The sequence below is a fragment of the Sphaerodactylus townsendi genome, linkage group LG02, assembly GCF_021028975.2.
Source record: "Sphaerodactylus townsendi isolate TG3544 linkage group LG02, MPM_Stown_v2.3, whole genome shotgun sequence".
Classification (NCBI taxonomy): domain Eukaryota; kingdom Metazoa; phylum Chordata; class Lepidosauria; order Squamata; family Sphaerodactylidae; genus Sphaerodactylus; species Sphaerodactylus townsendi.
Genome location: NC_059426.1, coordinates 73,528,288 through 73,554,322, shown reverse-complemented (window position 1 = coordinate 73,554,322; position 26,035 = coordinate 73,528,288). Strand labels below are relative to the sequence as shown.

Here is a 26,035-nt window from a genome sequence, read left to right as displayed (position 1 = left end):
ATCAGCTAGCTGGTATTGCTCTTTATAAGGTGCATCAATCACCCCACAAGGCCTGGTGGAGCTGGGCTTGACCCTGTAATGAGCTGAGGAGGAGGGGGAATGGCTTGGTATCCACTGCCACATGACACCATCTGCTTGACATACTCCTGGTCTTTGATATCTTTAAAACCTCAGTGAAATAGTCAGTGTTTTTTTCCCCGAGACCTCTATGATGGGAACCCTGGATTCTACTGTGATCCTACCTTCAGCCAAAAGAACCAAATTTAGCATTGCTGAAGACAAAAGTGCTCAACTGAAGAGATCCTTAGTGTGATACAGTGCAAGTCATTGGTTATGCTTTCATGTTTCTCCTGTTGGATCATCCTACCATAGCTAAAAGTTTCTGGGGGTCAACAATGTTGCAGGGACTTGGGTAGTATTACACATACCAGTTGTGCTCCAACTACCATCTGATACACTAAGTTACACAATACACAGAAACTGTTATATACATATATATTTATATAATATGCTATAATAATTTGTATCTTTTTTACAGCAATATTAGTTCAGATCTTTCATACATCAGTAAAAAAGTCACATGAGAGTGGCACAAGCAGTGTGCTCAGAGTTCTCTACAACCTTCATGCTGGAGCAAATCAGAGCAGTGATCCAACAAACAGCATTCCTGAAAAGAGTAATGAATGACTTTGCAAGAGACAGCAAATGCCTGAACTCTTTGCTGACTCTCCAGTGGCTCCATACACAAGACTTTCTAGAATCCATGAGTGGGGACTTCTGGACAAAAGGCATAAGGTGAAGACCGGTCACTTCTCTCTCCCAAAAGGAAGAAGAGATAGACTCACTTGGAACAATCAAGAGCAAGAGTCCACTGGTTAATGCCTGACTCCAATGTGCTGAAGCATAAGGATAAATAAATATAAAGTTTACAAGCATTGGGGCTTTCATATACAGAGAGCCTTTTGATTGCTGTTGAGAGAAAGGGAAGGAAAGAACTTTTCTGTATGCAAACCTTACAGAATAGTAACAAATATTTGGTAATATTCCTTGTACAGGCAAGAACTCTAGGTTTCATAAACAAAATTAAGCATTCTCCAATAATGATTCCATTTAAGTATATTCCACCCCAAAATAAAAAGGGAGCACATTATGGTATAAACAGAACACCACCTGTGTTTTCCCCACTGGGCCTGGCAGGTGGTTAACATTGCTGAAGTACCAACATTGGGTAAAACTAACTGAAAGGACTGTAAAAGACATCCCCTCTAATCATGCCCAGAATGACCATTGGGACATATCTGTGAAAGGTCCTTCTCCTCTGGGCATACAGAGATTTTGTGGGTGGTTCCCATGATCCAACTGCCTCCCCGATGGGATCATGGGACCCACCCACAAGATGTCCTTTAGCCCATGGAGAACTTTAAAGACAGGGATGCTGAAGAGCTCCTCATCACCAATAAGCAACTCATGAATATTACTTAATAATAGTCAGAACTAGGATAAAAGTTTCTTGCTTAAAATGACCGTTGTCTATAATTGTGGCAGCTTGGGAATCGGAGGTTGTGAGTGTTGCTGACTATTGTGTTGTGATCTCAGGATGCTTCTTGGCATGGTAGTGTCTGCCAGCAGGCACCTCTGCATGCTGATATAAACATTATGACATGATAATGTGTGTGGTAGTACTCTACCAATTCCATCTCCTGTGTCGTATCACTGAACACACAGCACACTCACACTGGGCAAACACATGACATATCACCATGCAGTCAAGTTCCAGTGAATCAGTTTGAATATCATCATGGTGCTTAGGACTGGGATGTGTCCTTCCAGTAGGCTCCCATATGTCAGGAACCCATGAGCCTGAACATCTCTGGGCCTCAACAAAGTTGTGAAAAACAACAGGTATACCGAGTACCAACAAATATTAGCAATTTTAAAAAATCTATTACACTGGATTTACTTTGTCAAACTTATTTTGGCCACTCTCTAATTTTTTTGTTTGACCCAAAAGCAAAAATTGTACTTTCCCACACATACTTTGTGCCACGGAAAACATTCTAGTACAATTCTACTGAGATCAATAAAATGAATACCCAGCTTGCTGGGGATAAAGTATAGATGACTGTGGAAGGCAGTTGCAAACCACCCTGTAAACAGTCTGACTAGTAAACATCGTGATGTGATGTCACCCCATGGGTCAGTAATGACCTGGTACTGGCACAGGGGATTCTTTAACTTTATAAAGACCCTGTTCGTGCTTTATGGAAAACTGAAATGCAGGAATTAAAAGAAGAGAAGTGACCTAGAATCTGATTTTGGAACATAATTGGTCCAAAAGCATTGTTGCACACATGTGATAGCCATTTGTTCTATCTCAATGTTTTATAGAACAGAATTAGCTTCAATTTATCCACACAAAATAGCTATAAATTACAAGGGTCAAAGAGTAAACTGTAGATAGAGTTTGCAATGAAACAGTTAAATCTATCTGATCTGTCAATTCCACATGTTGCTTTTATGTCCCCGCCCCTAGCATAGCTCACTAACCTAGGGGGAATGAACAATGACATCCCAGGGGGTAAGGTTTATATATGCTGTGGGTATTGGGAACAGCCTGGTTTTGATAAATTAGGCATTGTTATTGGCACTTTTAAAACCAACCTGAGGGAGAAGACACAAAATTTGGCCATGACTAATGGCATGAAGGATGAAGGCTAGTTGCAAGAATCATCTCTCAAGATAACACATGAGAAACGACGTGATAGCAGGTGGAGGAAAAGGAACTTACTTGATATTGTGTCCTTTCCCGGCATTTCAAACCGACAACAAAACACTTTAAAAGGAGGCAGTGGTATGCTCAAGGACATTTGATTTAAGACTGTTTTATTGTTATCTATGTATTTTTAAAATTTGTATTGCTCCTCCACAAGCTCATACTTCCCTGACTATAACATCTTATAGCTGCAATTAATATGATCGTATGTTCATTCTCTCGCCTACAGCACAAGAAATGCAAGAAAAATTTATCAGATGTTAAATATACAGAGAAGAGAATAAAGAGAGAAACTCCCAATAGTGAAGATGTCTCAAGTACATCCAGCCCTGCGAGAAAGTACTGGTGCCAGAAACAGCCCCTAAATAAACTTATATCTGTTCACCACATCCCCCCCCCATAATCCACTTGATTAATTAATTTATAATAATTCTGTGACGTCGCCACAATTATTTCCAGTTTTAAAGATGCACATCTGAGGCTGAGCGCAAACCAGATGTTCAGTGCATGTGCTGCTGCAAAATGGGGCAAGTAACTCCCCTCCCCAGAGCTCTTTTGACTCAGGAAAATGGCCAGAGGTGGGCCAGGCAGGAGCCCTTCCTCCTCCCATGCCACAGTGTCAGACAGAATTCAGCCCGTGTGGCTCTTCAGAAGGCAGTTCTTCCCAGTCCCTTTGTGACTGTGGGGAATGGGAGCTGAGTCAGGGAAACCCACACCAAACATTAAAAGGCACAATGTAATGTTTAGTTTGAGCCCGAGACAATGACCACACACTGACTGAACTGAACCTTGAATCAGATCATGGCCCAACGCTTTGAGCACTGGACAACATAATTTAAGAACATATGCTCTACCGCTGAATCACAGGCACCTATGACAAGATGCCTACCATATATATCCCACAGATTGATTGTTCACAAAATTGGAGATCTACAGTGATCTTCGTCATAGTTCCTAGAAACCCTAGTTGTTGTAAAATGCAATATGGCTAGAGCCTCTTTTAATGAATTATATAAATCCAAAGTGAGGATGAATGTGAAAGAGCAAGCCCTCATCCTAACCACTTTTTCCTGCATATGTGAAGGCTACTTCCAGCCCTCATAGCTGTATGCATTCCATGTTGTATAGCATTTCATATGGTAGCTTATTCAAGGCAACTGGATGGGCAGTTCAGTGTGAGACCGAGAAGTTACTCTCACAGAAAAAGTATGCCAGATATGCTCAGTGCACCACATCTATACCATATGTATTTGCATTTTTTTTTACATACGCTATATCTGACATGAGACAATGAATCCTAGGAAACCTGAGATTTGGCTAATGAGAGTTCTGTAATATATTATCATTCTTTGAAAGGCCTTATGTCAAGCCACTTGAAAGCTTTTTTTCCTGCAAAAACAAAGCACCTCTACAGTCAGGTAGCCACTGTTTTACATATAATACACAATAGTGCAACTCCTTGCTTAGTGTCCAATAAACCAATAAACCCAGGTGAAACCTCCAAGATTATTTTGACTTTGGCACTGAGAAATCACTGAGTCAGATATGGGAAAATACTCGAAAGAGTCACTTAGATTACTCATCTGTAGAAGTAAGATTTACAAGAGATGTGGGTAGGTAGCTAGCCTGATATTGAACACTTCTGGGTATTTCCAAGTACATCTGTACAGAAATTGAAACCAGAGGAGAAAAAGAGGCACACTTGGAGGGTATTTATTTTTTTAGTTATGTTTAGAGTGCCCCGATGATGACTATTCCTGATTCCAAGAAACTATGAATAAGATCACAGGATAACGAAAAGAAAAGAAACAGGTCCTTAAGGCAACTTATCAACAAGGTGAACAACAAATGGACTATAAGCCAATACAGTGGATAGCAGTAATGTGTACTGGTGAATCTACCATTATCTACAAGGATTGTATGTAATACTATTGATTCACATGCACAGGCCATAATGGTCAATAAACATTTCAAAAGAGGCTGGAATCATAACTTAGATAGTGGTAATTAAGGTGTGGCCATGATGGTTTTTTCTCCCTTTTCAGGATTTATGAGGTAAATAAAAATAAATGCAGCTGTTTCTATATTTTCATTCTTCAGTAAAGAGCATTGCACAAACAACTCGCTTATTAACTTGTCAACAAATAAGATGGATGTCAATGATTATATCAACAAATCTGATGGAGGCCATGAAACAAGTTTCTGAACCTGGGGAACCTGTAAGTTACTTTGCTGCTGACTATTGTGGGTTGTATATGTGAGAATGTTATATATTCAAAGGTTTTGTATAACAACAGATTCTCTAATAAATATACTTGTTATCCACCATATTGGCCTATGTTCCTTTTATTGTTGGTTTTGTTACACACATAATGTCAAAGAAATGTAAATTAAGATTGACCATGCAAGTAATGCACCATTTGTGCTCACTGTGAACTTTTTCTGGAACTGTCAACAGGACTGTGGGGAATGCAGAAGAGGGGGGTTACTACCTAGATTTCCTAGGTGAGTCCTCCCAAGAGGCAGTGTGGCAATTCATACTTCTACTTATTTCAATAGACATAAGAACTGTATGGAAGTGTTGCCAGTCCCACGAAACAAATGGAAATCCAGAAATATCTATGTATTTGCCAGCAGTGAAGGAACTGTATGAGCTCACCATGGCTTGGTGGGGACTGTGGGGTTGTTGTTGAAGATCCAGAGGCCAGGACACCTACTCATATGACCCCTCAGTCCACACCCTTACAGTTTACACAGAGCTGCATGTTAAGTACTTGCAAAAGATAGCAAAAGCCAAACTCAGAAGAGCTCACGGTTGGAGGGGAAATACACTTTTATTAGCTATAAAGCAATGCCTGTCATCTTTTTACATTTTTGACTTATAATCCATCTACCCCAGACTTTAGACAAGTGTCTCTCAACCTTTCAAAGGGATAGAGATGTCCTGCCTTAAATGCCAGCCTCAAGAGGAGTTAAAGATATGATGTAAGAGGAGAGATGCAGCAGCAGAAAGGCAGCTGAAAAGTAATAGGCACCTGTACATATATACATAGTTCATGCATATATAGAAACGTGCACATGCAAAAAGGAAATTGAAGAGACAATGAATGAAATAGGAATGGATTTACAAGATGATGCCAGGATCGGAGGATGTATGTTCACAAGAGGGATACCTAAAACATTATGGATGTGAACAGAAGGGGGTACAAGGACCAAGTTGACAGGTTTGGCTGCAGGTTCTTACAGAAAACACTAAATTTTCACTTTTAATGCTTGGATATCCCTTTCTACACATGGGGGAATTTCCATCAACAGAAAGAAGAACTTTCTTGCTTTCCCTCTCATATTGCAGCACAAAATATCTCCCTAATGCTATTCTTGGAGGATAGACCCCCCCACCCAAGAACAACAAGGGGAGATGTCTAAGAACTGCAATGCAAGGGAAAATCACACATGCATTCCATCTATAGCAATTGCCCAGCAGATCCAAGTCTGGTGTGAAATGACCTTAAGAAAATGGTGCACCCTGATCCAACATATTGAGCACAGATCTACGCATATCTTCAAAATTCCCATTTAAGGAATTCAGACTGTGATGGAAAGAGGCCCACAATATTTTCAGTTCTTTTTCAAAAGTGTTCCTCACATCAGAAAACTGCACAGAGAAAGCAGATTTAAAATGTTCTTATAAAACATTTCCCACTTTATGTAAGCATTTTTTTAAATACATTTTTATCTAAGATATTATCACAGCCAAGAATTTTAGGTTGATAATGCAGATGAACATAGATTATAAAAAAAATCCATAGGAAATCACTGTACTTTAAAATATAAACCAATATTTAAACCAATATTTAATAAAGTTAATAGTTCATAAAGTTAAGTGTTCATATTTATCAACTGCTTTAAATGCACTAATTTTTTTTACATAGTGCACAAATGTAGGAATTTAATTTTGCAATCTTGGTGGAAAATTTAGGCAATGCTGTAAAGCTAATAGCATTCATTTATAGAGTTGTAATACCAAACAAAATGGGGCCTACTGCTGTGATATGTATGCAAGTATTTAAAGATGCCACTCTGTATGAATGTTCATTAAACGTATATAGTAGAGAACTTACTGGAACTGTTATCTGCAGAGTAGTTAAAATGATCCCAGCTACCCAAGGATAATTTTCTAAGTTATTACAGAAATGAAGAACACAGGTTAAATATTAGAATTTTAAAACAAGACATTTGTTGAAAGGATGATTGCTACATGACATAACGTTGACTGGAGAAGCTTAAATTTGGAGAGCTTTAGACTGGTTTTTGCAAATGGGCAAAACCAGAGCCAGAATATCTGCAAAGTCATTAGTTTTAAATGGAGAAAAAAATACTGAAATGTACAGGCTGGAGTAGGTTATGATCAGAACGAAGTGGAGAAAAGCAAGATAATTGACTGGAATGCAGCCATTTCATGAGGGACGACTGACTACTTTGGCAGAGACTAAACTGCAAGTAGTTGAAGATGAGAGAAAAATATGAAAAGGGCCAGTGAATATTTAAAGCCATTTACAAAGCATTATATTGAGTTCTAACTTTAACCCCCCACCATTTCAGCAGTTATTAAACCTGAATCCAAAGTACACAGGACTGACTTAATATTTTATGTGTATTTGGGAAATTCTGAAACTACTCTTTCAGAAAATAATGGCAATGTCCTTTGTGTGCTACCCTGATAGCACACTGAAAATGAGTAGTTGTTTGAGCTGTGAAAAGAATGGCTAAAACACATCTGATGTGTTTTCTGTGCAAGTTCCTGGATTACAATGTATTATCGTCACTGGAACATTTATTGTTAAATAAATATGTGCCACAGAGGTGCTAAGACATAAAATGTGCCATTCTAAGCAGAGGGGCATCCTTTTAAATCCACTGAAGTAACCTGGCTTTGCATGGAGTACATCTGCATAGAATTGCACACTAAATCATAAAGTGTTTTTGTAGGGACATCTTTGGCACAGTTGCATCAGTATTCACATGGGACTTGGGATTATACATTTTGATTTTCAAAAGTGCACACGATTCAGCCAATTAAATGGCTCCAAACCGGCCCTAAACTGGTGCCATTCAACTTATTAGTGTTTACTATTCTAGTGATGCTGGATGAGTACAGGGGTGGCAATGGATTTACTAGAACTATGAAATGTCTAACTACTCGTTGTTTCAGATGCACTCCTAGGACTATCTCAACCACACAATAAAGCTCCAGACAGATTTTAATGGACAGTCCCAAAATCAAAGGCACAGAGTGAACATGGAGAGGCACACAGCACCTTGAGGGTAAAACACAGAAGCGAAGCAGTGAAGTAAAAGCTAGGCAGCAAACAAATCCGCTTGTTGAAGCTCAGCAAGAATACAGAGTCAAGATAACTTCATAGCATGAGTGAGAGAGGTAGCAAAGTGTTTAGACATGAAACTCAACTGGCCATGCTTGTGTATATCAGTAATATGTTATTCCCTACCTACACTAAGACACTAAAATGGATATATAAGAGGGAAGTTTTAAAAGTGTTGGTGGACTTCAGTGATTGGGGAGCAAATTTTTCAAGACAATTGTGAATAGGGAAATGTAGGCTCCTATGATTGAGCAAATAACCATTCCATGACATCTCTACCATTTCACTCTAGTTTTTTTGTTAGTGCAAGTATATGGGTTGCCAGAATCTGTGTATTTTTCCCTTCCTGGAGAGTCACGTAACTTAGAAATAGTCTGGGGGAAACACAATTCAGACAGCCTGATTCTGCTGCCTCTGGCAAGGACGACTTTGACATACATTCATAGGGTGCAATTTAAGAATTTTAAGGAAGAAAGTAACAAAGAAAATTGTATGAAATGACACTGAAATGTTGCTCAGGTCAGGCACATAATTATAGTGCAATAGCTTGATCCATCATTCACAGTCTGATCACCAGTATAAATGCAAGCTGCCTCTAAGCAAAGACACACCAATTGCCTGGGATCTCTGAATCTGGTGCTCTGAGCCAAAGTAACCTCTCAAGGAACTAGCTTTGCATAGCCTCAGCAGGTTCTCTGAGACAACACTGCCTCTCGGCCAAACTAGATGTGGTGGGGTCCTTGTGGATACCATAAGGACATCGCCGTTTAAAAAGTCACAAGGGCCGCATGGTGGGGGGAGTAGTGCTCTCTCCCTCACACCCTAGAAAGTGCTGAAATGGCTGCATCCCCCTACCTCTTGCAGCTGTTTTGGCACTTGAAAAGGTGCAGGGGTGAGGAAGAACTATTTTGCTTCAGCCTAGTAGTATTTTTAAATAACTTTAAAATGGCAGTGGCATCTTTGTGGCAATCATGAGGACGCTATAGCTAGATTGGTCCTCTGATTTATAACATAGTAGCTACATTGCATCGCATGCACAGACATACATGTCCTTTCCCGCTCATACACACATTCCCACAAGAGCTGGGAAGACTCATTCATTGGTAAAGTGCTTTGAAGGTTTAAAGCACTCTGTAAATGCTAAGTGTTAGCACTGGGTCCCAGTTCAGCTCTCAAGGCAGTCCTTCAGAGATTACAGACTGCATGATGGGTTATGCACCCTACCCAGATTGGTGAGTCTAACCTTCTACAGTGGTTCTAACCTATGGGTCAGGACCCCTTTGGGAGTCGAACGACCCTTTCACAGGGATTGCCTAAGACTCTCTGCATCAGTGTTCTCCATCTGTAAAATGGATAAATGTTAGGGTTGGGGGTCACCACAACATGAGGAACTGTATTAAAGGGTCGCAGAATTAGGAAGGTTGAGAACCACTGTTCTTACAAGTAATTGTAGCTCATGCAAAAACCCCTTCCTATTTTTCCCAGTTTTTATATTAACCTCACAGTTTGTACATGCTTTCCCCCAAAGAAAATTTTTCTGCATTTGCCTTGAAATGATAACTTTCTCCACTGTTTTCATTAAAAGAGCAGAATTAGTCGGCTTTAGCTCTGGTTAACAGCTGCCTCAAGGTACCGAAGGGAACCGAAAACAAATATTCATGTTGTGACTATATATTTAAAAAGCCCTACTTTTTCATCAAAATACAGATACATTTTTACAAGAAGTTTAAAAGCTGGAAATCATTCTTCCATTTTGATAAAGGGCTTATTTAGGATCTTTTAAGACATATCAAATTCCAAACAATAAAAAATATATCTCTTTTAAATTAATGGTATTATTTTATAAATGAAAACTTCTGACTTTTCAGTGCATGATAATTTCCAGGTAGAAAGAAGGAATTTACCCTTATGATGTTCGCGTTAAACACCAGCATTTTAAATGTATAGGTGCCAATTCACTAATCCCCACATCTTGCAGAATAATTTACATGACTGCAACTAAGTATACTGTTTTGTGCCCACATCTCTGCAGCTTGATTGCATGTATGTTCACTCAGAAGAAAGCCCCAAACAGACTTGTTCCCAAGTAAGGTGCACATACCCTTAATAGTATAAGGCAACAACAAATAGATTCTGCAGAGCATCCTGGGGTAATAAAGCTAAGTCACTGAGAAGAATGGAAATTCTCCCACCCTTGTGCAGGCCTTCATTATGTGGAGGCCCTCGCCACACACAAAACACCAGTCATGTACCAGAGTTCAACTGAGGCTTCATAGCCCCCTCCTGAAAAAAAAGGGGGGGATTTGTCAAAACATGAATGGCTAGTATGCTCTGTCAGTCCCGAGGCTGCACATTGTATAGGCCTGCAGTAAAGTTTTTGTACCACACTGATCCTACATTCTCATATTTTTAGAATAATGACTTGAGAAGGTCACAGTATGCTTATCTTCAAATGTAAAAATGATTTCCCTCCTACTTTCATCATTTGGAAATCCCTGCAATTTTACACAAAGCTATTGTGATAACCGAATATCTCAGTCAACAGTATCAAGCTAAAGGAGTAAGAACTGAGATGTAATTTCATGAGCTGTTGTAATGTAGCTGGATGAAAAGGGTTCTGCGCCTGATGTGGGGGGAGGCTGATGAAGGGATGTGCACACAAAGTGTGAATCCCTTGGCTCTGTCCTCCCTTTCCAATAAGGACTTGGAATAACATGTGCCCACTCCGTGGTTGCTTCTGGTACCGTGTGGAGGGAGGCACGGGAAGGAACAGTTCTCCCAATTTGCTTAATAGATACCTCCCAAAATATTTAGTAGCTTTGTAAACATACATGAGGATTCAACACGTAGTAAAAAGTTCCTCTATTTCCTGAACTCAGGGTCAGACTTCCTTTGGTCTGCCAGGACGCTGCGAGTGAATAAAAGATTGGTAACAAGGACAAAGTGGCTCCAGGCACCACGGGGACATGAAGAATGATGCAAGTTACTGGCAAGCCTACTGAATAACAAAAACTAGTTCAAATCAATCAATCCATGCAAATAGAGATGAAAACCCCATCAGCCAGGGCAGTAACGTCACGAGTTCATAGTGGTTGGGGAATTGTGAAGTGGTGATGGTGAAACCCAAGAGACCTCTCACCCCTCCGGTGGGTGAAGAAACGTGGCAATGAACTTCAGATCTCCAGTACATGCACTTTCTTTCTTCTCAGAAGAAGTCTGGTTAACACTGAACACAGAGCGAATCGGGAGCAAGACCTACCACCCCATCCCAATTCTCACTGCACCCAGTTGTGGGGGGGAGGGGCTGCATTCCTCCAGAACACAGCATTAATGGCTTTATAACTGGAAATCGTATCGATAAAAAACTACGTCACAACAATGACAGTTATGAACAGGTGCTTGCATTAAACATGACGTGCTAGTGCAATAGGGCTCAAAGTCACAATTCCCTTGATTCTGACATGATTGCAGGGATGTTATCTGATCACTCAGCTTCAGTAACTCTGGTTCTCTAGCCTGCAGACAGTAACTTCCTAATTTCAGCAGGAAAGGCAGGAACTCTGCCTCTTTGATTAATCGGATATGCTGAGGTAGGGAAACCGACCATTCAACTTCAGTGAACAAGGCCTCTAACTACAGCAGGCTGTGTTAAGCAGCGATCTTCTCTCCAACTAAAAAACACAACCCAAGGTGTGGCATCTTTCATGCTAACATCCATTCGAGTGCCATTAATGTAGCACCTAGGAAGCAATGCCACCCTTCCCCGTGAATCTGTTCTTACTCTCATCCTGACCAGCACCTTCAAGTGTTATCTCCATGATTCAGTGTATGGGACAAGCCATTTGAGTCACAACCCCTTCTCTCCTGTACTAGAGGGCTGAGATCACAAGGTCCTCTTGTTTGGCAGGGCTGGCCACCTTGCCAGTGGGAGTGGAAGTCCGGATTTTGTCAGTAGCGAGGCATTCCTGGCTACTCATGCCTGTAGGAGTGATGTCCATAAGCTCTCCTGAAGAACTCAGAGGGAAAGACGGGGAAACCGATATGCCTGAGGAGGGATCTGTTGAGCCAGCAAATAACCTGGGAGGCTTTGGGACTAGGTTGGGCTCATACTGTGCTCTAAGCAGGATCTCCTGATCACTGACAGATTTGGGTATCTCAGCAAAATCACTAGTGCTGTCTGATACCATCATGCAATAGATGTCCTGGAAGGAGCTGCTTTTGCTGTCCAGATTGAAGAGGCTGTCTATAAACTCAGCAAACTCCAGCACTTGTGGACTGGGGGCATCACTGAGCCGTCCATTCTGAAGGGTTAGTTCCTCTCGAGCAGTAAAGGAAACACGATCTATGTCACTGCCAGCTCCTTCATCACTGTGTTGCCGCTGAGGAGAGGTGCCACCACTGTTGTGCAGGACCTCAGGAGGCTGAGTCTCCTGGGAATGTTTGGAGAGGCTGTCAGCAGCAAGCAGTTCTGTCCGTGAGCTGAGGGAGGGGTTCTCCTCAGGGATTGCTGGATCGATATAAAAACAGTGAGTCTCATCTTTTTCCATGACTGCATGGAGACTGGGTGAGCCACGGATGCTACGGAAACCAGAGGAGCGCCTTGAATCGAAACTGTAGATGGATTCATTATCAGATAGGCTCTCCATGGTGGCAAGAGGAGCACGCAGGCCCTGCAGTTCTACAGACAGGCGCTCCTTGGTGTCTAGAAGCAGGAGTTCCACAGGATCCTTCTGCACTGGAGATAGAAGCTTGGGGTCATAAAACCCTTCCAGACTGATTTCAGAATGAGCCTTACTCCTGCAAAAGGAGAATACAAAAATGTGAGACTCACGCAAAGCTGCATTCTTATCAACTTCCAGAACATAACAAAGAAGCACTGTGGACACAATGCCTTACTTAGAACATCACAATATCCACCAACAGCACAGCAGGTACGACACATCAGCAGGAACGGAAAGATTGACGGAGGCCTTTGGGTACACCTTTGTAGGAAATCAGAGCTGTATCCTTACTTAGTGCTGCTGTTCCTTCTGTCCACTGCTATGTCTCCAATTCCAATCTGCACAGAGAGTCTAGGCAGAGGTTGATTCTGGAAGATTAACTCCGGGTTGAGATCCACTTCTGTAGGACTCACCATCACTTTGGCTGCAGAAAGTAAGGCTGTTTTGCCCTTATTGTAATTCTCCAGGACCTATGCAAAGCAATCAGTGGAGAACACCTTTGCTCAGTTACTGGGTCTAATCTAACTTCCTGATTTTTCTGCACACCTTGCAAATCAGTAGACTAATCATTTTTCCCCCAAAATCTTTAGAGGTTATCAATAACTGTGGTTATAATTCAGAAAACCATATGATTCTTTGTTGCCATTTCTCTCACACACACACACACACACACACACACACACACACCCCGCAAATCATTTTGAAATATGGTAGATTTTGATTGTGGAGAGCATGTATGCTGTTGCTATTCCAGCCCCTGTCCCATTTGTACATGCAAGCCTTTGACGAGATCTCTGGATTTATAAGTTGACATTTATCTACATTTAAAATCTGACTTTGCAAATGGAGATCCACATGGCCTGTTTCTTTGGACTGCAGTGTAGACATGTAATTCTTTTACCATTCTGCCCTCTTACACTTCAGTGATCCACAGAGGCAATTAATAATTATCCTTTCTTATATCTTTCTACATCTAATGGGACTAAATTATATTTATTATTTTATGAAACTTGATATTCTTCCTTTTCCCAGCCAACGGCCAGGTTCAGGGCAGCTTACACAATTAAAACAATGTCACATCTCAATATGAAAACAGAAACAACAACTGCAATTAATTATATGTTAAACATTGAAACCTAATATCAATGTGTCCTAAGATAGTGGTTAAATTTAAATCAATATTTGGGTACCAATGTAGCCTCCCCCCCCCCCCCCAAAAAAAAAAACCAACCTAAATAACATTCCCTTAACCACTGTAATTTAAATTTTCAGCAGTTGGGTTAGGGAAAAAAGAGAGGGAGGGAGGGAGGGATTGGAAGGTCAGCAAGTTGTGTGGGGCGTGGAGAAGGACCGTAGCTGCCTCAACCAAAAGCCCAGAGAAACATCTCTGTCTTGAAGGCATTATGGAACTGGAGCAAATCCCATAGGGCCCTGATTTTAATGGGTAGAGAGTTGAAGCCAACTGGACATTCTTCAGGCCAGGGACCATCAGAAGGTTACTACTGGTAGAGTGAAGTGCCCTCTGGGGGCAATATGAGGGGATGGGGTTCTGCAGATATGACTGTTCCAGACCACTCAAGACAAGGTAGATTTCAGATTATAATTAGGGGAAATATCCTAACACCACAAGAAGTCTGACTATGGAACCAGGTACTGGGGGGCAAGTTTGATCTCACTGGAGTTTTCAAGCAGAGCCTGGAACAGGTATCACCTTGCATTTCCTGCAGATTGTACTAAACGCTGACAAGACCCCTCCCACATCTATGTTTCTATTTTGTGGCTCTAACTTGCCAGTCCAAAAAATTCATGCTCAGCATAATCTTTCTGATTCTTCTTCTATCACACTTGGTACCCCAAAATCAGATAGCCGATATTACCTTGTTAAGACCTTCCATGACCACATATGGTAAGTGTTCATGTAGCATTGCTGGGGAAATGATCACTTCATTAAAAGCTTTATTGTCACCCCAAATGGCAAAATAGGTGGGTTCCTCCTGATCACAGCAGCTGAAACAGTTGCAATGAAAGGCAGTCAAGGAAAAGCCAGGAAAGAATCTAAAGGCTAGAAAGAATCTGAAGGATGGCTCTCGCAGTCCTATTCCCTCTGGCAGAATTCTCCATGTACTGCTTCACACTCATATTAGCCTCACATTAACCTTCACTACAAATTAACCAACACTGTGCTATAGTATGGCAGAAGCAAAAAGCATGTCAAATAGGATTCATCATACTAGAGGTGTCTGCTTTGTTTCATAAAGTATCTCTTCTCATCTGCAGTATTGTCCAGTGCTATGCAACATCATATGCAAGTGCCAAGAAGTGAAGGGGAATGGCACAATACACCAGCTATCCTAGTGTTCTATCATTAAACATTAAGCTTCTCTTACCAGCACTGCTCTGCAGGATGATTGTGAATCACATGGATGATGCGCCCAGGAGGATACAGCGGTGTGCTGGCTGACAGGGCAATGGTTAAATCACTGGGGTGGGTCCAGAGACGATGACTAGTCACTGAATTCACTTCAGGCTCTTCAGGGAGCTCAGACTTGGGTATGCATTTGGTTGCACCCACAATGATTCTCCACTGTTGAAGGAAAGAAAAAGGAAATCAGACTTTTTCTCCACAAATAATGAGATAAAAACAGATGAGACAAATATTCAGTTTCCTTTCACGTAGCTGGCACAAGGTTGACTCAGTCTTCCATCCTAATGAAGTCAGGGAGACGATTTGAACACCAGTTCCTTCTGTACAGGTACAGAATTCCTACTGTCACACCGCATAGAGACGTTGAAGAACTAGCAGCATTTTCTGCTATTAGGGGAATTTACATGAAACAAATCATTTCATTTCAGTTAGGCTTGAAGTCTTCTCACCTTTGGTTTGTTACTTCTCTGGAGAACATCAAGAAGCTGCCGGCGAAATCCCTCCAGTTGTGAGAGGCCAATCCTGAGAGACAAATAATATCAGATGCTATGAGGACAAGAGGACAAATGTAACTACTGTGAAAATGTGTTGATTGTTACATTTTAATTTATATATTGGTATTTATTGGAGTCTACAGTGTTTTATGGTAATTTATTCTGTACACCGCCCAGAGTCCCTCAGGGGTGGGCGGTATAGCAAGCCAAATAAATAATAATTTTAAAAAATCATGTAGCCAAGAAACTATAGTAAGGTTGGTTCACAAGATAATGAAAGTGTATATCAGTGTGAAAGGTAACTGCAGGCATTCTATGACCCATCAGAAAGACATAAGCAGGTGACCAAATGGAAAAATCCACAAGCAAAAGTAAAGACTGTTTACTAAAAATACAGAAAACTTGTGACACAGAATTATGAAATGACAAAGACTAGAGAAATTGAGGTGAGGGAGTGTAACTGGTCCATGTACCTAAGAAAACAGTTCAAAAACTTCAGATCCCACACAGTTTGATCACCTAAAGGTCCACTATTCAAATTACCACAGATGTACAAATGGGAGATATTTTCATACAAGATAAATAAAAAAAAAACTTTCAGTATTTTTCATACACAGAACTTAGAAGATAAGGTGAAAATAAAGGGTATCTCTATCTTCATGGGGAAATTAAGAATATAGATATGACTGATTAAACTAAAGCCAATGGAATCCTGCTATTCTATAGCCTTGGACAAATATTATGATCCTACAGTGTCCTATTTCTTTTTCCGGACAAATAACAGAAATGATTTCTAAAGCTTTTGATAACCTTTTTGCTGAGAGGATCTGTTTACAGAATTTTGACTTGACTGCAGCTCACAATGCATGTTGCCACTCTCAGGCTCCTTATTCTGCACTCTTGTTAGTAGTTAGATCTGCCTCCACATGACAAACTACCAATCACCCACTTGAGAATTATATGGGAACTGCTTTTACTTCTACCAGTTAAAAGCACTATGAAGTGTTTCTTAACCACAGTCTATCCACCAAGCCCATGGGAACTGTTAAATTAGCATGTGATTTGTGAAAAGAAAATTATACAACAACTTTGAAACTGTATTAGATGAAACACACACAGGTAAGGATGACATCACAAATTAAGTGTGAGATGAGATGATACAATATGAACAACTCAGCACACAGTACACAAGTGTAAGATGACACAGCTCACATAATACAAAGACAGGTGTGAGATGAAAACACTCATAGCTCAAGATATAGTGCACACGTGGGAGATGACACAGCGGATATAGCCAGGAGGCAGTTCACAGGTGTCAGATGGCTCAGAAGTGACCTGGGAGAGAGTACAAAGGTGTAAATGACAGCACAGATAACTAAGGAAATGGCACAGATGTATCAGATGTCAGTGAACATGATTGTGGGTTCAGAATATTGGATTTTTCTAGTTATATAAGCAACTGTAATATGGGGGAGGGACATGCCAACACACAGGTGTATGGTGCATCAATGCAAATGTTCAACTAAAGATACAGACAACTAGGAAGAGAGGGATAAGCAAGAAGCTTGTGAGAATTGGTAACTGGGAAACTGGACATACACATACAAACAAGGAGCTTTAAGATAAGAAACAGATAGCTTTGGTACACGATAAGCTTGCAGACATTAGAAGCTCCAGACTTTTTGACTTGCCTAGGTACTAGATCCTTGCCCAGTACAACTGCAGTCACAAACTCTTTGGAGTACTCCATGGCATCTTCACTAGAAGAGAAACAGGGGCAAAAAATAAGTTGGTGAAAACGGACATGCAGAAAGACACACTAAGTATCTAGTTAATAAAAAATGGTCCCATTTCTAAACATCTGACTAACAATGAAATAGCGATTTCCTCTGATTCAGACATCCAACAGATCCATCGTGGAAGGGTTTAGTGCACAAGGCTGAAAATTTCCAAGGCATACACTTCTAATAATAAATGGTGGTTTTAGATATCTGTTTTATACAGGCTTTTATATATTACTAATCTAGAAATATAACTTTAAAAATCAATTAAACATGATAGGCTCAAATATGGATCACTCAACCAACCAAAATGACACAAAACATGGAACAAGTTTTAAATCAGGATCCTGTCCATCAGGCTCAGGGCTCGAACAGAGGCACTCATGAACAGTCAGGTTTTATATCAGCTTGACAAGCTGGTATGACATCTGAATGCAGCCACAGTGGGACCCAACTTAAATTCCTGCCTTAAAATGCTTCCCATCATTTATTTCTAATTACTTACCGGAAGAATATCATGCCCAATACTGCTGTCTCTACTGCTGTCTCTACTGATGGCACAACCGAAATTAAAATTTAATTATCAGTGACTGCAATTCACCAGTCTCTTTATTTACTAAATGTAAATGTAACCCCCATGCCCAGAATGGGTTGGCCCAGAATGGGTTGACCCAGTAAGGGGGTGGAGACTCAGAGCAGCAGAAAGGCTGCAAGAGCTCTTTGCAGAAGACAAGGGTACCAGACTCGGACCTTGATTTCTATAAGCCCTTAACACCTTGTTAAGGGTTTTCTTTTGTGGTTGTAATGGGTGAGAGTTCTCCTGGAGACCTTCATCATGTTGCAACCTGTTCATCAAGCCCTTGGAGTCTTCAGGAGCCAGCCAACTTGCAAAGAAGAATTTGGACTTGGCAATATCAGTAGACTGTAAATAGAAGGACTTGAAATGCAACCTGAACAGGACCTTGAATTGTAACGTTAAATGTTGATGTTTTAAAAGTGTTAATTGTAAAGAAAAGTAAACCATTTTGTTGTTTAAAAATTGTTGTTGCAACTCATTCCAAGTACTGCCCCACAGAACCCACAAGCTGAGGTTACATAAACACCTACCTTAAAAGCCCACCAGGGGGAGAATAGGCATAGCATTTTAAAGATGGATACTGTGGTCGCAGCAAAAAGGATAAAATGGCAGCTGTGCCTGCTCCCAGGGAATGACCTACCACAATGAGGCCATAGTGTTTTGTTCCTCTGCCCTGAAAAACAAAACCCGGTTAAGATCTGAAGGATTTGGAAATCCTTCCTGTATATGCATATTTCTTGTCACTTCTAGTACACACCCAGGCACTCCTAAATTCATCATCTAACCAACAATGCAGCCAACAAGAGACCAAATCCTCCCAAGAGCAGTTTCTTGATGAAATCTTATCTCTGGAAGGCTCTCTGATATTTCCACATCTAATTTTAGAAACAGGCATCCCACAGATCACCTCAGACAAGGGTGGGCAGATAGCAAGCTTTTCCTAAAACAATGTAAACCCTGAGCTTAGTAGACCCTCATAACTTGCATACTAAAAAGTATTTTACTTAGGCTGTTTCCGCACGGGCCAAAAAAGGCGGCCTGGGAACGGCAAAAACGCCGTTCCCAGGCTGCCGTTCGCACAGGCGGCGCTGCTGAAACGCAGCAGCGCCGATTCGGCTCCTCCTCCTCAGGATGGCGTCAGGCGTTCTAAAACAACCCTTTAAAGGGTTGTTTTGAGGGAACAGCTGCTCTTCAGCTGATGCGAACAGAACGCCCGGGGAACAGCTGTTCCCCTTCCCTTTCCTTACTTATGCGGCTGTAAATTCGCCCTGTTGGCCTCCTAAGTCCCTCCCTCGCTGTCCTCCGACCCCTGGAGGTCGGAGGGCAGCGTGGGCGGGGTTTAGGAGGCCAGCAGGGCAACGACAACGACAAGGTAAGTGGGAGAGGGAAGAGGCGCTCCATCGGAGTCGCCTCTCTGGCGGCCTCTGCTGGGGCCGCTCGCACGCTTGCGTGTGAACGGCTTCCACCCCCACGCTGGCAGAATTCTTGCCGGCGTGGGGGCGCATAGAGGCCCATGCGGAAAGGGCCTTACAGAAACAGTTCAACACAATCATGTTTTCCTCAACAAAATTACACACATTCTTTCCCATTCACTACTTTCACATTGACTGATGCAAAAGAAAGACAAAAGATTGCAGAACACCATGGGATTATGTTAATCTCCTTATAAATGTTGTTTGTCTGTGGCACTCATGGACTGTTTTCTTGTTCTGAGTTTTACTAAGTTCTTAAATAATACATAGTTTATCTAGACAATATATTCACATTGTCTACTATCACCAAATAAAAAAAGTAAAGATACTGCATGCAGACTGATATAACGAAAATGTTAATTTACTCTGCTTGTGTGCGATTTGTTACAAGGCTCGAGTAAACTATCAGAACAATATGTAGAATTGAATTCTAGCTTTGTTTTTAGAACTTTGTGACAAGAACTTTTTCAACAACCTTCTTTATTTTAGATTTATTTTATTTATTTTAGACAGCTGTCTTCATTTGTCATTTGTCTTCATTACATAGTTTAATTATTTAAGTTTTCCTGCACTGTTTTTCAGAACAATGGCTTATCCATCTAATGGTCAAGGACATCAACAATTCTTCCAGGTTTTGAGATGAATATAGTGGGATCTAGTAATTCAGACTTAACCTTCAATAGTTAACTGGAAATCATGGGTTGGCTCCAAACTTCCACAAGTGAAGTAGAGTACAACTCATTGATCTTAGCTCTTTCCCTGTCTTTCTCAAAGACCCAGCCTTTAAAATGGTTCCTAAAGACCAGTGGCTCCTTGGGAACAATGTTGGATCTATGCAGGAGAGGTTTGCAGTTGGGAGGAAGAATGGGTCATGGGAGGATAAGACAGAAGGGGAAGAAAGTTAAGATACTGCCTGCAGTCTGAGTTCTGGTTATGGGGGTTTGGATCAAATACACGGATGGAAATGTGAATCCTCTTTCCAGAACATATTGCACAAAGACTCACCAAATCACGACCAAATGCCTGAGAGAGCACCATTTCCTGCTCCAGTTTCTTTTTGATGTATTCAGCAGACAACACCATCCCCTAAAAATGAAGTGCCAAAGCAGAAAGGCAAACAAACATTTTAGCAAAGAAGCACATTGAAGCATAGGTATTTGAGTCCTTTAAGACCTAACTGTAAGTTATTCACCTTAGTCCTAATAAAAATCATATGGGAGTTTCAGATATACACCCGGGTTCCAACAAAAATTACCCGGGATTCATTAATTCATTTGATTTTAATGAGGCTTAGTTTCAACCAACGTAACTGGAATTGGGCAGTTAGGAATCTTCGGACTGTCTACCAATATGGCACAGAATGTTAAGAACTAGAAAAAAATGTCAATATTGTGAAATATGAATTAACTGGTCTAAATGGAACATTACAATTTGGGCAACTATAAATGTTCACATCTTCTATACAATTCTGCCTATAATCTCTAAGAACAAGTAAATGGTGAGAAAAGGGCTACCTTTAATCATTTAAGGGAGAAAGGGTAGAGACTGCCATTGTTTGAAAGTGGAATATGGCTACTGGATGAAATCAATTACAATAGCATAAAATGCAGTTGCCAACAGCAAATTCCAAAGAGGAAAGAAAAATCTTATTGAAGGCTTCTACCAGTACATGTAACAGCTATGTATTTACAAACGTGGTTTTGAGCTATTGTTAATTCTTTCAAGCAAAAATGTATTGAAAGTAAAGCAGAAAACTTTTGTGCCTTCAAAATGCTGAAGCTGTGAAACCACCAGCATGACTTTAATCTGACATCATTAAAACACTATAAAAGCTTCAGAAATGCAATGCCAGTCACAATGTCCAAACCCCTTACACTTAAGTATGCTTCCACAGAGGCATCTGTTCTTAACCTGTGCAAGAGCCTGCTTAAGTCCAAAAGTCATTTTGCCATACAGAAGTATGACATTTTTAATCTGCCAGATTCGTTTTGTAGATTTATTTTATAAATTTCTACAGCTATGAGATTACATTGATTGGTAGGCACTGACATAATAACAGCTGCAGTAAATATAACATTTGTTCTACCTGGTGGGTTTATAGACCTACTGGCTCTATAAACCCAATAAATAATAATAATAATAATAATAATAATAATAATAATAATAATAATAATAATAATAATAATAATAATAATAATAATAAAAGCTTGTTATATTCATGAAGAGATATGAGGACACTCTGGTTTCATAGTGCATTTGGGCAGACAAATCATTGAGTCCTGACCTCTGTTTTGGTACTACATAATACATTTATACAATTTAATTATGATGCACATGATAAAAAGAACTGTTGCTGACATACAACAGGACCAATTAAATTTATATATATACATACAATCATATATATGATGTTCTCCTTGACAAAATAGTTTCAAAAACTCTGTGTTCCCCTTTCAATAAATGTCCACCATGCATGAAAAATATCTCCCTTTTCTCTCCTAGACCTTTAATGCTTATCATTATGTACAAGATCCTCTTTTCTTAATTTCGTTAGGGGTTACACAGCATCCATAAATAACTTTGTGGTGTTTTAGCCAACTCACATTGCTGGATTCGAATAGGATCTTGGAGTGGATGTGGCTTCAAGAACACAAATGGTAATACTAGTTGGCACCGCAGACAGTGCATTCCATCCGGAAAACTGGTTTTTGCCACCTCCACTTCAATTTAAGTTTCCAATATTCCACATCCCCAAATCGAATGAGGTGATTTTACTCAGAGAAAGTAATTTAATAACACATTCTCTGTCTCTTTTGACAAGGAGCCTGAACAACCACAATTTCCAGAGCTATTTAACAGGAACAGTAAAAACAATAACAAGTTGCTATCCTGTAGCACCTTCCATGCAATGAGAAAAGACTGTTTTCAATCAAATGCCTTTCAAGGAAAATTGACCAAAAGTGAGTGGAAGTGAAGGATTAATTAACTAAAATCAGAAGAATGTTCTGAATACCTTGTGCCCAAGCCAAGTTCCATGGTGACCTTCCACTGGGAGGCGCTCAGCATCTCCAGTTAGATCTGTCAGAGCATCCTGGGGAAGATTAATCTCTAACAGAAGCTTATGATTTGCTTGAATAGTTGCAGTTTCCTCCAAATAGAGCTCAAATTGGTATATGGGGAAGTATAAGCAGGACACAAATGTCACCTTTGGAGACAAAGTTCCTCGGATACTGATGACCACTTTCTTCTTCTCATGATCCACAGCCACATAGAAAGGAGTTTCATAGACCTGAAGGAAATACAACATGTGAAATAACCACCTGACTTATGAAGTGTAACAGAAGAGCAATATTTTGTAGCTAACCTTACACCTGTACAATATCACCACCACCACCACCACCACCACCAATATGTCTAATTCTCAAAATGGCCAAATCTGTGGATAGTTCAATCCAGAGACTAAATTTATGAATACACAAGCAGATCTTTCTATGAGCCTCAGACTTGTAGAAAAATCTGAAATCTTTAAAACACACACACACACACACATATATACTAGGGGGGGGGGGGGTAACACCCCCTGCCCCACACAATAGAAGCAATGCCTGCAGCTTTACAAAACACATGCTCTCTGTAGCTGCTGCCAGCCAACTATAAACAGTATTGCCAGTTGAAGTGTTGATTTCTGTCAGTAAAAGATGGTGGGGGACAAGGCCCTTTATAGCACTGCTGGGGCCAGGCCAAGCTATTATCTCCAAGTGACTTGCTACCATTCAATTTACATGACTCACCCGAGCTGGAAGCTTGCTAGTGTTCACCAACAGCCATCACATGAAAGCAAGTGTGGTGTTGTGGTTAGAGTTTCAGACTAGGATCTGAGACACCCAGATTCAAATCACCAGTCTGAAAGTTCACTGCACCAATCACATAGTTCACCTTGCACCAATCACACAGGCTGAGCCAAATCACAAATCACCTTGCACCAATCACACAGGCTGAGCCAAATCTATTTTGTAGAGTTGTCGTGAGGAAAAAACAGAGGAGATGAGAATTATGCTAACTACTTTGAGTACTCACTGTGGAATATGCACAAAATAAATAAATAATAAATATGGATGAAGGTGAGGTTGGTTTGTGGGTAGCAGGGAAAGAGAAAAAGAAAGCAGGCAAAGGTGAGGATATGGGGGGCTGCCAGGAGGAAGGAAAGAGGAAATAGTGTGGGGAGGGGGATACAGGGGAAAGCAAGGGGCCTCTTGGAAGTACTTGCATGTTCCCTACCTCACAACTGGTCCCAGACCAGCATCCAGCACTGTGCAAGTAGCCCTGGTCCAGCTGAGAACTCAGAGCCACACAGAGTTTTCCCAGGGAAAGGCTATCAGGGGAAGGGAAGGAGGTAAAGCTGAAGATGGGGAGAAGATAAAGGGAGGTTGGCTAGCAGGTGGGAGGGAGAGAAGGAAGTAGGAAAAGGGGAGAAGCTATGAGTGCTTTCAGAGAAGGGAAAATGAAAATAGTTGGGGAAGGAAAAACAAGATGCCCCTGAGTTCTTGGGTGTCCCCTGCTTGTAATGACCTATTTGAATAGTACCAATGGTAACTTCAGGTTTTTAAAAAAATCTATTCAATTTATGTAAATACCCCATGCATTCTATACAATTATATACAAGATGGCGATATACTAAATCCATATACTAAATCTATTTGCTTAGCACATTGCTCAACTGCCTCAGGAATCTTCCCCAAGAGAGGGAAGGTCCCACACAGTCCTCACCGCATCATGACAGGAAGTGTACACAATGTCCACCGAAGTCATGTTTTCATCAAGGAAATGGCGACGGATGGCAATAGCATTGCAGCCACAGCAATTATCTTCCTCGATAGTGACACCAGGTGCATACCGGGGTCGAGAGGGGTAGAGGCAGCAGCATCTTTAAAAGAAAAAGTATGGTTGAACTGTCACTTGTAAAGGGGGAAAGTATGAAGAATCTAGGGAAGACTATCACAAGGAAGACAGTCAAGAGCTCTACATCCTCAGAAGTTAGATGGCATATTGATTAAAATGTATTTATTTTAGGTTTAACAGCATCCTCATAAAAAGAGACAAGATTTCCCCATTGTTGACACATTAGTTTAATTCCAGCATCCAATTTCCAAACCTTTAACCATGGTTTGGTAGATCAGGATCATGTACTCTCTCTTCCCCCGTCAGGTCTCTCACACTGGGATTCCTTCTTCACTTTCTTGGGTTGCACAATAAAAATGTGCCCTGACATTCAAATCACGTAACCTACATTGGCCACTAAGTAGGAAACTATGCCTGAAAATCATGATTTGAAGCTGATCTGCCAATCATATGGTTTGGAGGCAATTCCTGGTTAGCACTAGCTATAGTTTTCCAAGTACAGTTATCATGATGAGCTATAATTTTATAAATGAATGGAGGAGGGAGGGAGGTGGAGGGAGCCCATAAGCACATGGAATGTTTCCAGTTCTTCATGGTTTGGAGGACTGAGAATGTGGCATCTGAACAAAGCCACATCTTCCAAAAAAACTTGGAATGGATTATCCTGTCCTGACAGAATCCTCCTAAATAGACTCAATGATGCAGAAGATAAGCCTGAGACTATAAAGGACCAACTTCAGGACAGCATGTTCCCTGCTATCATAAGGTATTTTAACTGACCAATGACTGGAATCTGCTCTCCTGATACCATCGTTGATGATATATAAGGGTCTTCAAACTCACTCATAAAAGTCCCTCCTCTCTTTGGGGTATGTATCTTAGCTGTGTGGCTCATTTTTTCCAGCATGCACTGATGTTGCTCATATCGACCTCCTTTTTCCTCACTTCCCTTCCGAGTACCAGCAGCTGAGAATCCTGTGCCATCCTGATCACTTTCATCCCAGGCCCATCAAAGTAGTTGTACCCATCACCCAGCAGCATCAACCAAGAGGCAGAAGCCAACTGCCCACTGCACTTGCTGGGATGCCAAAGGGTGGGAAGGGAAGATGCAGAGACAGCAGAGAGGTGGATGCAGAGGGGAAGGAGAAAGCAACTGCAAAGCAGCCCCCTCTCCAATACTAACCTCAGGTTGAGCACAGGGAGTTGAGAGAGACTGCCTAGTTTTTCACTTTGAGAGTGCCTTCCAAGTGCAGCATAACACAGATGATCCCTGCCTGCTTCTGAAGGTTGAAGCTGCCGACAAACATTGCAAATGGTTCCTGGCTTTGTAATGAGCTTCAGAGGCTCTTGCTTCTCAAATTCAGCATGATGTCAGAAGCAGCCAAGAACAAGCGGAGGAGGAGTGTGTGGATGGCCTGGGCAGTGCCCAAGGAGTGTGTGGATGGCCTGGGCAGTGGCAGGGCAGGAGGAATTGGGTGGTCCTCACTGTCCTAAAACTCACTGTCCTGAAGC

The 26,035-nt window shown here is 41.0% G+C and overlaps 1 protein-coding gene across 5 annotated transcripts in view; it reads right to left on the bottom strand.

Annotated features, from left to right (window-relative positions):
- Positions 1-481: 481 nt before the first annotated feature.
- Positions 482-26,035, bottom strand: part of DAGLA (diacylglycerol lipase alpha) — a 126,431-nt gene continuing 100,877 nt past the window's right edge. For all 5 annotated transcript variants that reach the window (XM_048483812.1, XM_048483811.1, XM_048483815.1 and 2 more), the window contains 11 exons: positions 24,392-24,548; positions 22,830-22,913; positions 22,638-22,715; positions 20,630-20,710; positions 18,683-18,825; positions 17,486-17,554; positions 15,750-15,822; positions 15,263-15,459; positions 14,753-14,882; positions 13,167-13,345; positions 482-12,951 (listed from right to left, as the gene is read on the bottom strand). In XM_048483812.1, coding sequence (XP_048339769.1) covers positions 12,024-12,951; positions 13,167-13,345; positions 14,753-14,882; positions 15,263-15,459; positions 15,750-15,822; positions 17,486-17,554; positions 18,683-18,825; positions 20,630-20,710; positions 22,638-22,715; positions 22,830-22,913; positions 24,392-24,548 — 2,119 coding nt within the window. In that variant the 3' untranslated portion in view covers positions 482-12,023. The remainder of the gene's footprint in view (positions 12,952-13,166; positions 13,346-14,752; positions 14,883-15,262; positions 15,460-15,749; positions 15,823-17,485; positions 17,555-18,682; positions 18,826-20,629; positions 20,711-22,637; positions 22,716-22,829; positions 22,914-24,391; positions 24,549-26,035) is intronic.